The sequence below is a fragment of the Ascaphus truei genome, chromosome 9 (genome assembly GCF_040206685.1).
Source record: "Ascaphus truei isolate aAscTru1 chromosome 9, aAscTru1.hap1, whole genome shotgun sequence".
Taxonomy (NCBI): Eukaryota; Metazoa; Chordata; class Amphibia; order Anura; family Ascaphidae; genus Ascaphus; species Ascaphus truei.
This window is the reverse complement of record NC_134491.1, coordinates 44,524,397-44,537,539: the sequence shown is the minus strand read 5'-3', so window position 1 is coordinate 44,537,539 and position 13,143 is coordinate 44,524,397. Positions and strand designations below refer to the sequence as shown.

The following is a 13,143-nucleotide window of genomic DNA, read 5'->3' as shown; positions in this document are numbered from 1 at the left end:
ATATCAGTGTCTTTGATCACTCATTATGTGTGTGTGCACGCTAAATAATCACTCGTGTGTGTGTGCACTAAATGTGACTTGCATATACTTTTGCTTATACATAGTGGGTTATCTGCGTAACCCTCTGATTGCCGTGTAATGTGCCAAGATTTTCACATTGTTTGAAGTTCTTTCTTTTAGTTTACTCTTTTGTGTTGGGTTACCACTATACAGTACTAGGCATTGTACCATAATGAGCAAACTGCTTTTCCCCCCAGGGCTTTTATGAAGGACCCTGTAATAATATAAGGGGATCCCCTTTCTCGGATCCGGGGCAGCTGTACTCCACAAACTCGTTCATCTCTTCACCAAGGCAGTTAGAATTTCTAGAGAATAATCCTGAACTGTGGAAAGGTGCGAGCAGGAGATGGCCAGAATCCTCCAGGATCGCATCCAGAAGTCAGTGCGAAATCTCAGACTCATCTTCCGTTGTCAGCATCCCCAAAAGCTTCAGCAGGTTTCAGGACAGCCAGCAGAAAACCTACAGCAGAGATCTCTTGGATAAGCACTCTGAGCAATTCACCAACAAGCATCGTCCCTTCACCCCGCGAACCTTGAAAACAGAGGCCAAGTCTGTGCTTGCACAGTACCGGTATTACACAGCACCGAGGAGGAGAAGGAAGGACGAAATGACGGAAGCTGAGACACAGACGGAGGATATAAGCAGGTATAGGGGGCACGAGCAAACTTTGCAATGCATTGTGGGCCCTCAGGTGGTGAAGGGGTTAACTTGGTACTTGACCATTGGTAGTGAATGGTATACCGCAGGGGCCCTCAACTCCAGTCCTCAAGCTCTCCCAACAGGTCATGTTTTTAGGATATCCAATCTTCAGCACAGGTGGCTCAATCCGAGGCTCAGTCAAATACTGAGCCTCACATTCAGCCACCTGTGCTTAAGCAGGGATTGATTGAGCCACTTGTGCTTAAGCAGAGAGATCCTAAAAACCTGACCTTTTTTGGGGGGGGTGGGGGGCGGGAGAACTGAAGTTGAGCACCCCTGGTCTACAGGACTATTTTTTCAGTTCATCGCAACTGTGTACTCATTAGCATTGCGCATTTAAAAGGAACTGTATTAATTGTGTGCGAAGCGCAGTTTTTCCGCACTATACAGTATCGTCGTTGTATCGTTGTTGTGTATTTCCAACATACCTCTGATACCATTTTTTTTTTTACACCCTCAGTTTTCTGGATGAAGTTACAGCATCAGAGAAAAGAGAATCCCCCTGGCTCAGAGAGAAGGTAACGTGGGGTCTCTTTATACAGCGGAGGACGCTTCTTTTGAGTCTTAATTGTGTGAAGAAATAGGTGAAAATCAAACTCTTTGTAAAGTATGCGTTCATTTTCTTAGACAAAAAAAAAAAAAGAAATACAGTACCTTGAATAATTTCCCCAAAGGATATGTATGCGCTTTAACAAACAGAAAATTAAAGTGTAAGTATTTTAAGTGTGTGTGTGTGTGTGTGTGTGTGTGTGTGTATCTGTAGGTAGCCCTCTTTCCCCCACCCTCTGGGAGATAAGGCGTGTACTATGTATGTGGTGCTTTACCTGTGGCTCACAGAAGGCCTAAGCCTCCGCCGCTGGGAGCCTGGAGTGTACCTGATTCACTAGGTGACAGCGCCTCCACCTGCGCAGGTTCCTAATTTTAGATGGGATAACCCCGCACAGGAACAAACGATAACACACCGCATATAACAATAACCTTTACTTATGAATATATAGGCAAGCAGCAAATAATGAAAATAGTAACGCTGCTGGTTTAGCTATACCTTCGCCACGCAGGGCCTTATCCCACCACCGTGTAACCCACACCGTGTCCACCGTACCTGATGGGCCCTCGGGCACCGAACCACCCCAGGTGTCCACAAGTATGCAACCCCCAAGTGGTCAGCGCTACCACTATGGTGTGTGTACTTGGTTGGTGCACTTTAAGGATATAGGTACCTGCCGGGTGCTCCAGCACCCGGACGTGCTGATTTTAAGACAGATGGGATCCGCCGATCCAGCGATGTCCTCCACGACGAGTCCGCCTCCATGTGGGGTGGTATCCCGCTGGAGTGTCCCACACGAAGACAGTCTTTGGTCCTGGTGAAGTAATCTGGTCCCAGACCACTATGAGCAGACAGCGCAGCTTGCAGCTGTGTCTCCTAACTAAGAAAATAGCTAATGGGGCAAGGTCCTTACCTAAGGGCCTGTCCCTGTAGCAGCAACAATCTTAAAGTATGGGGGCCTAGAGGAGTATCTGGCCTAGTGCAGAGGGTCACAGACAGCTGCACATACATCCTACCCTGTTCGTGTCCCAGCACCGACTGACTGTCAGCTTCCCAGCGCGCAAAAAGTATCTCCCTGCAGGAGATCCTTGCAGCCCTATAGGCTGTCTATGGTCATCTGACTCTCTGCCCATGAGCATCATGGGGCTTGTACTCCCCGAGGAGCCTACCCCTATCAGCCGCCGATTGCGCCTAGTGATGACACGCACTTATGAAAACATTGATTCTTAAAAAAATATATACAGTATTTTTTTTAAATATTTTAAACTTGCAATACTTATTTATTTTTGTTTAAAGGACATTTCATTTATGAAGCCGATCTTTGCCATTAGTTCACTTCCATCTTTGCGGGACAGCACCTCCGCTGCATTACACGATCGTGCATGACCTGTTCTCTCCCTCTCTTCCCCTCTTGGCACTCGGACTCTGCCCTGGGGGCGGCTCTATTTTTCCTTCTCACACACGCTTGGCCCCTTGGGTTGCGGAGTGGTGTGCAAACTCTTCTCTTTTCTCGCTAAGTTTCAGCCCCAGCCTACATCTGCTTCCCTGATATTGTCATCCGTGAGGCCCATACTATTCACCCTTTCTCTCCACTCTGTATATTGCTGTCACCTATATACGCCACCTAACTCGACATTCTCACACTCCAATTTCATTTCCGACTTTGAATCTTGGTTATCCTTCTTCCTCTCTTCTGACTCGTTCACTCTCCACTGCTTACTATCGCCCTGTCTTTTGTTTCTAAACTTCTGGATCAAACTGCTTCTTTACATACACCTCCATTTCTGAACTCCCATAACTTACTTGAGCCGCACAGAATATGCTACAGAAACCGCACTCGCCAAGGTAGATAATGCCCACCATATTGCCAAATCTCAAGGAAACGACTATTCTGATTCTTCTTGACCTCTCATCAGCTTACAATACTGTTGACCACCATTTTCAATCCTTTGGCATCTGTGGCACTGTCCTCTCCCGGTTTTCCTTCTACCTCTCTCACTGTCTCTTATGCCAACTCCTCCTCGATCTCTATGGAACTCTCTGCAGGTGTACCTCAAGGATCAGTTTTAGGCCACTTACTCTTCTCACCAAATATGCTCTGTGTGACCTCACAGACTACATGCACAAGGCAAACAGGACTATGTACGTTAAAAGCAACCTACGTCGTAAAGAAAAGACGGACAACAGCAACTCAACAACATTTTACAGAAGACTATAATGGTTTCATTAGTTCTTTCCTTCAACTTCATACCCACCGTCCCTGCTTTGTTTAACAGCAAATAATGAACCAAAGTACAGAAAAACAGTGCTACAGAACCTCAGATAGATATTTCATATTCTTCAATCTATCATGTATGTATGTATGTATGTATAATGATGTATGTAAAGTCCCATATGAGTCCAAGAAATAGAATTTTATATATTCAAGGTGTTCAGAAACTTTCAGTCCATCTGATTTGATAGTAGTGTGTGATACTAATCTCACTCAAAATTTAGTGGCAAAATAAGATAATTGTTTTTCTCTCCAAATGGGGGTTTATGGATAATAGCGACAGATGTAGTCTGTTGGGCCAGTCTGACCTGTTCTGCACCCCACTTACACGGAGTAATCACTTAGAGTGTTTGAAGCAAGTCACAATGTAGATAATAATAAATCCCAGATGATAGGTGAACGACCCTGGTATTGGATAGTACTCGCAGTATATGAGAATCCTTGACTGCTTTTTGGCATGCTTCCAGCAATGAAAATAGCAATGTGTGAATCCCAAGATAGGGTCAGCCGAGCACAGCAACTGGAACAGGAAAAATGGCGCTCGGCACATCAAGCAAATGAAAAAGAGTCTTTGAGAAAGCGCTTGCTAAAGCGCAAAACGCGTCAGTTATCTGTTGCCCACCCATCCCTGATGTCACCTGTAACAATAACATGTTTTTAATTTGCTTGATGTGCTAAGCTCCATGTTACCTGTTCCGGTTGCTGTGCACGGCTGACCCTAACCTGGGATTCACACAACCTGCTTTGTTTAAGTTCTAGGAATGGACTCGCACCACCTTTCAATTGTGAGGAGTACTCAAAACAGTTTACAGAAGTTAACCTGTCCACAATAATAATTTTTGTTTTTAATAGGGACGTTTCCTTTATCATAGCTTAGAGCCTTGCAAAAACTTAATCTGGCACTGTTAACATGGCTATGAGAACTTCTCATATTCCCTCCAATGTTCCCTTCTCCATAACAGTAAATAACGCTACTATCCCCCATAATCTGCCCCTTCCTATGTTCCATTATGACTAACACGAACGCATGCCCTTGTTCTCTCCCGTATTGATTACTGTAACATTCTTGTATCTAGCGTCCCTGTTTCACACCCAGTGGCAGATTTACAAAACTGCTGCGCTTAAGCACTTACCTGATGCCGCCCTCCTAGAATGTCAAATGACGCTGTGATGTCACATGGCGTCTTGTTGCCATGGTAACATGACGTCGTAGCATCATTTGAACCAGGTTCTCCTGCTTCAAACTCAGTGCCAGTGTATTTTACACTGAGCCACTCCTCCCAAATATGAGACAAATTGTAAGCTCTTTGGGGACAGGGTCACCTTTATCCTTATGTTGTCATCACCTGTTGTCCCATTGTAATGTATTTACCTCCTATTGTAATGTTGTACAGCGCTGTGTACATTGTTGGCGCTATATAAATAAAATGTATGCAAACATTAACAGCAGATCTTGGCATCAAACTTTGTTTCTAAACTACATAAATACATACACTGTAACAGTTCTGTATTCTGTTAGTTAACGACTCTCATAAAGAGCTTATTTGTTTTCTTCTGTATCAGCAGTTCGGAAGGACTTCTATGTGACAGCTAATATGCAGCATAATTCAATGATCCTTGTAGAATGTATTTCAATTAAAAAAAACACATAATGTGTGTTCTGTGGTATTTAAAACCCAGCATTTCTTACATACTTGCAGATGGACATGCTGCACTGTCTGAAGTTTTAAGTATCTTTAGCATTCCAGTAGTCATTCGAAACAATAACTGAAGGTATCCAACTCTCCCCCCAATCTTCTACTCCTGTAATTTGGACAGGGATCTCCTTACCCATCATGTCAGTGTTAACTTGTTAGCATCATTGTATGTTGTTTTTTATTAGCCTCTGTTGTGCAGACATGTGGGGTATCTTAATGGTTTATAAATAAATAAATGAAAGCCATTCTGCCATGTTGTGTCTTAGGACGGAGACGCAGGAGATGCTCAGCTTGTTAATGACTCGGAGGACATTAACCAGACAGACTGGCACAAGCTTACAACTCATCACTCCTTCGCAAGGTAAAGGCAAGATACTAAAGGGATCATAGTGCATGGCTTTCTCGCATTGAGGTTAATTTATCAAAGTCTGCCTGCTACAAAACTTGTGCAATACTTGGGCTAAAGAGCATCACAAAGTAATTGTAAAGAAATGGATTTGTTTCTGTGAAACATCTGAAACTGTGCTAACTTTGTGTATAACGGTCAGTGCTTTTTCAAACCAAACAAACTGCCCCTTACAGTGTTAATTGTTTCAAACAAGCTGCCCCTCACCTACAGTAGGCCACTTAAACCTCAAGTAAAACTAGGTATTGAAAAGAAGTATTACCCTTACACATTAATTACCCGTACACACTACCTTACACTTATTTGTGAAAACAGAATGCTACATACAATAAGTGCCTCCAGTATGTGGGTGTTTAGATGTCATGCTTGTAATTTGTGCGTGGTTTTTCTAGGGTATCTTCTTCCAATGAACTGAAGTCACCGTCTCCTATTATGCAAAAGATCAAGTCTGAGTAGGTATTTATGTAAAAGGTTTAATTATAGTTTGTGCACAGTCTCCAAATGCTGACAGAAGCCCCTCTCCCCACCCCCACATGTATGGTTTACCTTTAAAGCAATGTCACACATACACAATATGGTCCGTCAGCTCAGATCTTAGCACAGCGTAACCGCCAGACCAAATAGCTCATCAAGGTGTTATGGCATTAAGGCTGATTCTGAAATTCCCTGTAAACAGCAGAATTCCCAATCTGTCTTCACCAAACACTCTCTTAGGTCTCGTCTGAAACCTCCTCGTTTTATAATAGTTACAATCGCCCAGAAAGCATTGCTTACAAACACTTGCATGCAAAAAAAACAGCAGACAGAAATGTAGGTATCTCATCTGAAGCTAGAAGTTCCCCTCTGCCTTTTTTTATTTTTGTGTTTGTTGCATCATATTTTATGAAATGAAGGGATAAAAGCATCTGTATGTGAATTCTAGAAGGGGCTGATTAGTGCAGTAAAATGTGCCAGGATACTGTTCTCTTCAAAAATATCTTTTTTACAGAGAGGAAGAGCTTGTTTACCTGACGTTTATCACAGACGTCACTAATGAAATCCTGGCACTTGGATTGTTTTCCAACAGGTAAGATTTAACAGGAAACCTATACTCTTTATAAATAATACTGCATGTTCTCTTTTTGTTTGTCAAGCCATTTTTCTTGCTTTATTGAATATGTTTGAAAGCTTCATGCACAGTTACCTGACGTGCGTTGGGTCACAGAGCTATGTAGCAGTGTCAGACTGTGCTGCCCAAACTGGAACCCACACTACTGAAGCATGGCCGTATTTCAGTAGTATTTGCTCTGAAATGTGTATACAGGTAGTCCTCGCTATCCGTTTAACTTTACAACGAATGACATATCCAACGCTTTACAATGCAACACAAAGGTCCATTTTTCAACGCCGGAATGTGTTACCTAACGCTCACCGCCACTGATTAACATGGGACTCGCTTTACAACGGTTTCACTATCCAACGCTACTCCCAGAACGGATTCCGTTGGATAACCGAGGACTGCCTGTACCAATTTCCAACAGTGTTTAGTTTGTTCTGTCCCTTTTGTAGATGTGGTCAGGGTTAGGCCAGCTGATATGTTACTAGTAACATCGAGGTGTTTATCATAATACAGAAGGAACAGCAAACGCTAATATTTGTCCTCTCTGTCTTCCCGTTCCCCAGAGTTTTAGAACGTGTGTTTGAACGTCATTTTGAAGAAAATAAACTGCGTTTGGATGAGGTATGAACCTTACATTTTATTATATCCATAAATATATATATATTATATTTATGTCCAGATTACTGATTTCAAATTTATATGGATTGAAATAGAAGAACCTTTCGATCCACCAGTTTAGGAACAGGTCAGCTTGCAAATCTTACTAGTCAATGTACTTCCCATTCCACTGAGATCACCATTGTTATCATTTTCTGGCGTTTGCCCAGTTTCCTCATTGTTCTATAATGCAAGGATACCTCTTACTGCATGCTATGGCTCAAATTCTTTTACCGTTGATCTCCAGGGCAAAATGTGCCACCTGCTGGACATGCTCAGGAAAGATTTGGGCTGCAAAGTCGAAAGCAATGAAAAATATAACGGCAACTGCAACCAATTTAAGGCCTTTGTCCAGGATCACTCGGGGACCAAGAAACATCCCAGGAACTCGCATACCCTGGATACTGTGGGGAATGGGATCTCCCAAGTACAGAATGTGAGTTACGACTATGAGAGAATCGCAGACTGCCAGCTATATGATGGCATTTTACAGGAGACGTCAGAGCAGACCACTGACCTAGACAATCTTACTGGAGGTCTTGAGGATGATCAGAGCGGCTCTTCCTTAGATGCACTCAATCCCAGGTTCAACTCGTCGGAGAGTGACGACGACACTGAGAAAACGGACAAGCTGAAGGACCTCGATGAGCTTGAGCAAAGCTTTTCAGAAATGGTCCAGGTATCCAAGGAAGAAGAGTGCTCTGGTCCTGATAACACAGCGGGGAGCCCAGCTCCTGCTGACGCTGGAGTCGCTGAGGCACAAAGTGACAGACTACAGGCCATTTGTGAAATAAAAGTCGAGTAACCACAAAAATTATGCATTGTATACCTGGGGTACGGCTACTGAAGTAGGGACTTACACAATAAGAGTGTAATTATCCTAGTAGTAACAAAGGAGACAGAGGGAGGAGGGGGTATGATACCTTTTTATTGGAAAACAAGTTGTTTTTTTATAAGCTTTCGTACCTCTCTGGGTCCTTCATCAGGTATGGCAGAAATACAGAAACAATATTGTATACAGTGTATGTAAGAGGGATATCTGGTTACAATGTATGTAGACAGGAAGTGTGAAATAAGATGCGGTAGAAGCAGGTAGCCTGGTGTAACAGTAGAGACATACTGTAGAAGGCTAATCTCTTTTGAAATGCAAAGGCAGCCTAGACATTAAGGAGACGTGTGTAGGACAAGGCAGTGAATGTGAAAAAATCTCTCTCAAATAAAAACCACTATAACTATTTTATGTCTGGTGATCTTTATATAGAATGTTGTCAGGGAATAGTGCAAATGTACACACACATGCACACTATACATACATAGATATACATATCAGTTTTGACCGATTGATAAGGCAATGGTTTTTTTTTGTTTTTTTTTTCAATAAAGTTAGGTACAATAGGTACAAAAGTTAGTACAATAAAGTACCTAATTTGCATTATAATCAGGACCGCCCACTTTGTGAGCCAATCAGCAGTCGGATGTATGAAGTAGGAGGTTAATTAAAACTGAGGTAGCTCTGCCTTGGGGGCCTGATCAGCCATGTTGCTTGTGGCAGGAAATTCAAACCATGTGTGTGCTTTCTTTCCAGCTGCTTCTAAAATTAGAGGGTCACCTTATTTTTGGTGTCTCCCTATACATCACATACATACATGGTATGTCCTGTCTGAGTTGAGTTCTTCTAACAATTTAACCCCAATTGGAACAGAACTTTGTCTGTCTGAGTTGATTTAGGCAATCACCTCCATTAATTAGTAGTCATGTGAATCTGTTTAGAGCAGTGTTTCCCAAATGGGGTTTCGAGTCCCTGGGGTTCCACCATGGCTCTTCTCCACCCCCCACTCCCCCATAGCGGCTGTGGAGAGGGTGAGCAGCCACGAAGAGGCAGACTGTTTGCTCCACTGAGGCTGGTGCGGGAAGCCCCGGCTTTGCACGCTGCTCGTTCAGGGAAGATGTCGCTAGCGCAGCTGGCTGACCCGTGGCAAAAGCTGCCGGTGAAGAAAGTGGAGAGCGAGGTGCATGAGAAGGGAGCGCGAGGAGGGAGGGTGGCGGTTACAGCTCGCGCCGTAGCAGGAGAGCAGTGACAGGAGAGGAGGGTGCATGAGATATCTACTTATAAGGAAAGTGTATGGCAGTATAGAAAGGTGTGAGTGAGCAAGGGGACGTGTACAGGAAGGAGTGAGGGGACGTGTACAGGAAGGAGTGAGGGGACGTGTACAGGAAGGAGTGAGGGGACGTGTACAGGAAGGAGTGAGGGGACGTGTACAGGAAGGAGTGAGGGGACGTGTACAGGAAGGAGTGAGGGGACGTGTACAGGAAGGAGTGAGGGGACGTGTACAGGAAGGAGTGAGGGGACGTGTACAGGAAGGAGTGAGGGGACGTGTACAGGAAGGAGTGAGGGGACGTGTACAGGAAGGAGTGACGTAGGTGTGTGTGTGTGTGTGCGCGCGTGTGTTGTATAGTAAAGGAGTAACGTGTATTTTAGAGCAGCATTTCCCAAATGGGGTTCCGCGGAACCCTGGAGGTCTTTTAAAAATGTATTGGGACAGTGGGGGGACTTTAAAAAAAAAAAAAAAAAAACCCTGGCGTTCCGGGAGGTAAAATTAAGTGTTTTGCGAAAAAATAAAACATTTAAAAATTGCAGCCGCCAGGAGGGACGGAGACACCAACACCACTGCGGGCTCCCTTCCCCCCCCATCACAATAATAATAAACAAAGAATCTGATACTATAATTATCATTTAATTAAGAGTAAAATCTTATTTTTTCCCTGATGGGCACGTATACAGGGCGGCTGCATTTATTTATGGGACATGAAAGAGGACAAAACGTGCAGTTGCCTTCCCCCTGGAAAAATGTAACTTTCAATTTAAAGGTATTTGATCTTGAACCAAGAAAAATTTTAAATATTTAAGGGGTTCCATTTTGTTGTACAAAATAAAAAAGGGTTCCACGACTAAATTTAATTGGGGAACACTGGTTTAGAGTATTTAAGTCAGTTTATCTTGGCTGTGCAACATCTTAAGTGTCACATACAGTATGAAGTGTCTGCGGAGTTAAAAATGGGGTGGAATTAGAAGTGAAGAAAACAAGAACTGGACTTAGTCCTTCATCAACTACCCTGTAAGGCCTTGTCCATATTGTGCGCGGCACGACCAAGATAAGGCCCCAGTGTGCAATATGGACAAGGCCTTATGTACAATCACCTTTACCAAAAGACAAGGTTTTTGTCTGTTGGCGCAGCAGCCAAGCAATGGCCATGTCTCGGCTGCGGTTCAGCCAATGAGGGCGGACCAGTCGTGTGATGTCATGGCCGCGCTTCTGCCACGCCTCCCCATAGCGAGTGATTTGAAGTCCTTCAGATCGCTCGGATGCAGGGCACGAGCGCAGCCAAGCACCCCATTGCGCCGTAACCTCTAACAATTTTTAAACATATATACTCTCTTAATCAGCTGCTGTTTAATCTGTGCTGAACTGCCCTCCCAGGCCGGATTTATACACATGCTCTTTCACATCCTACCCCTCTCTCCCTGCATCGTGTTATGCCCGCCCTATTGCTTTTTCTGTATGCAGTTCTCACTCCTTTGTAAACGTTTCTATTCTCTCCAACTTCCCCACCCCCCTACTATCCACATTTCTTCATCTCTCCACCTATGCCTGTGCCCATACACTGCACCACTATTTACACACCTTTTCCAACACCTTCTACACCCCTAAATAAAAAGCACCCCACAAATCCTCTTCACTTCCTCCCTCTCTACTCCTTACTGCTGGGGATCACTCCTAATTCTGGATCCAGCCATAGACAAACCTGCTCTTTTTTTGGGGGGGGGGGGGTGTCTGATGTTTATTTTCAGTGTATGCAGGCTTGTCTGTGTTTATGTACACACTTGCATGTACTGTATAGATCTGTACACATACATATAACACAGTGTATGTTTATACATGTGTTCCATCGTATGTGTGTTCATATGCAGATTTGCACTATTCCGTGACCACATTCTTTATATAGGTCAGCAGACATAAAAGTTATAGTGGCTTTTATTTGATAGATATTCACTGTCTGGTCCCACACACATCCCCCTCACGTCTCTTTAATATTGGTCCTCTCTCTACCATGTAGTAACAGGAGAGGGAGTAGGGGGTAGGCTACCTTTTTATGACCAACAAGTAGTTGAAATGTTACAAGCTTAACTACTTGTTGGTCCAATAAAAGGAATCCTACGCCCTTCTCCCTCCTTTGTTACTACATGGAAGGACCAACATGGCTTCCCATCCTTCTTTGCTTAATTCTCCTAGATATCCTTAACCCCCTATCACGGCTTTGCGATGTGGGCCTTTTGGCAACCAAAAAAAAAACGTAAGTCCCTCTTCCCTGCAAATATTTGTTCACATTGCCTGTACTGTCTTTTTTTGTTATCCTGTCTTTAAATTTCATTGCAATACCCTCCAGTGGTTTTAAATGTCAGAGAAAAATGCAACCCAATATTTGCAGACCTTAGAAATGAATTCTCTCAGAGCTGCACGGTAACATCTCCTTGATCCCTGTATCATTGAGAACACGACAGTTCCCTTTTTGCTTTAAGCAGGCTGGCTGCAAGCACAGCTGTCCCGATTTGCACTTTTCTTTGGCATCATCCATAGTGCCATTTTGATTAGAACATGAAGTGTGGGATTTGAGAAGCTGGATGGGGCTAGAGCTTTAGCTTTGTAGTGGAACGGGTTTGCACATGTGAATATACTGTCACTAAAATAAATGTCAGGGCTGTATTGAACATTATCCTATTAAAGTAATGACTTTAATGGAAGTTGGTAGTGAACAAAAGTACAGGCATACCCCGCATTAACGTACGCAATGGGACCGGAGCATGTATGTAAAGCGAAAATGTACTTAAAGTGAAGCACTACCTTTTCCCACTTATCGATGCATGTTCTGTACTGCAATCGTTATATACGGGCATAACTGATGTAAATAACGCATTTGTAACAGGCTCTAGTCTCCCCGCTTGCGCACAGCTTTGGTACAGGTAAGGAGCCGGTATTGCTGTTCAGGATGTGATGACAGGCGCATGCGTGAACTACCGTTTGCCTATTGGGCGATATGTACTTACTCGCGAGTGTACTTAAAGTGAGTGTCCTTAAAGCGGGGTATGCCTGTATAATAAATATTTTTGAATGACTTTACAGATGTAATTAACGCTATTCTTAGATGCACCATAACATGTTAGATATACTATTGCATCCTCAAACGACTGTGTGTCATTAACCATTATACTACCAAAAGCATCCTGCTCATAGCTTCAGGGTTTCACAGGGGTGACACTCCGTCTAGTAAAAACCCAACATTCTCTCCTACAGCGAACGTTACTTGGAAGAAAAAAAAATGTAGTTCGATCCCAGTCCAGTGAGGAAATATTCTGCAGCTCTTCAGGTGGTCTGTTCCGCGTATAAATCCACCACACACTGCAGCAGTAATGCATATAAACAGATTGTGCAATACCGGTATTATTACTTCTCTAGCGCAGGCACAGCCGTAACGTTACAATGACACCGATTATCGTCATGTGTGAGGTTATGAACAGATTCCATACAGTCCCCAGCTGTGCAACGGCAGAAACAGTCCTACACGCAGTAACTTTGTTTTTTAAATCATAATGTGCAACTATTACACTAATATAAAAATAGAGTATAATATAAATCTGCTTTTCTTTC

The 13,143-nt window shown here is 43.4% G+C and overlaps 1 protein-coding gene across 6 annotated transcripts in view; it reads left to right on the top strand.

Annotated features, from left to right (window-relative positions):
• Positions 1 to 13,143, top strand: part of SPATA7 (spermatogenesis associated 7) — an 87,918-nt gene that overhangs the window by 43,440 nt on the left and 31,335 nt on the right. For 5 of the 6 annotated variants that reach the window (XM_075614594.1, XM_075614597.1, XM_075614595.1 and 2 more), the window contains 7 exons: positions 258 to 706; positions 1,221 to 1,278; positions 5,543 to 5,637; positions 6,075 to 6,134; positions 6,671 to 6,748; positions 7,345 to 7,402; positions 7,686 to 11,257. In XM_075614594.1, coding sequence (XP_075470709.1) covers positions 258 to 706; positions 1,221 to 1,278; positions 5,543 to 5,637; positions 6,075 to 6,134; positions 6,671 to 6,748; positions 7,345 to 7,402; positions 7,686 to 8,243 — 1,356 coding nt within the window. In that variant the 3' untranslated portion in view covers positions 8,244 to 11,257. Of the gene's footprint in view, positions 1 to 257; positions 707 to 1,220; positions 1,279 to 5,542; positions 5,638 to 6,074; positions 6,135 to 6,670; positions 6,749 to 7,344; positions 7,403 to 7,685; positions 11,258 to 13,143 lie in introns of those variants that run through there. The other variant, XM_075614599.1, reaches the window with a different exon arrangement.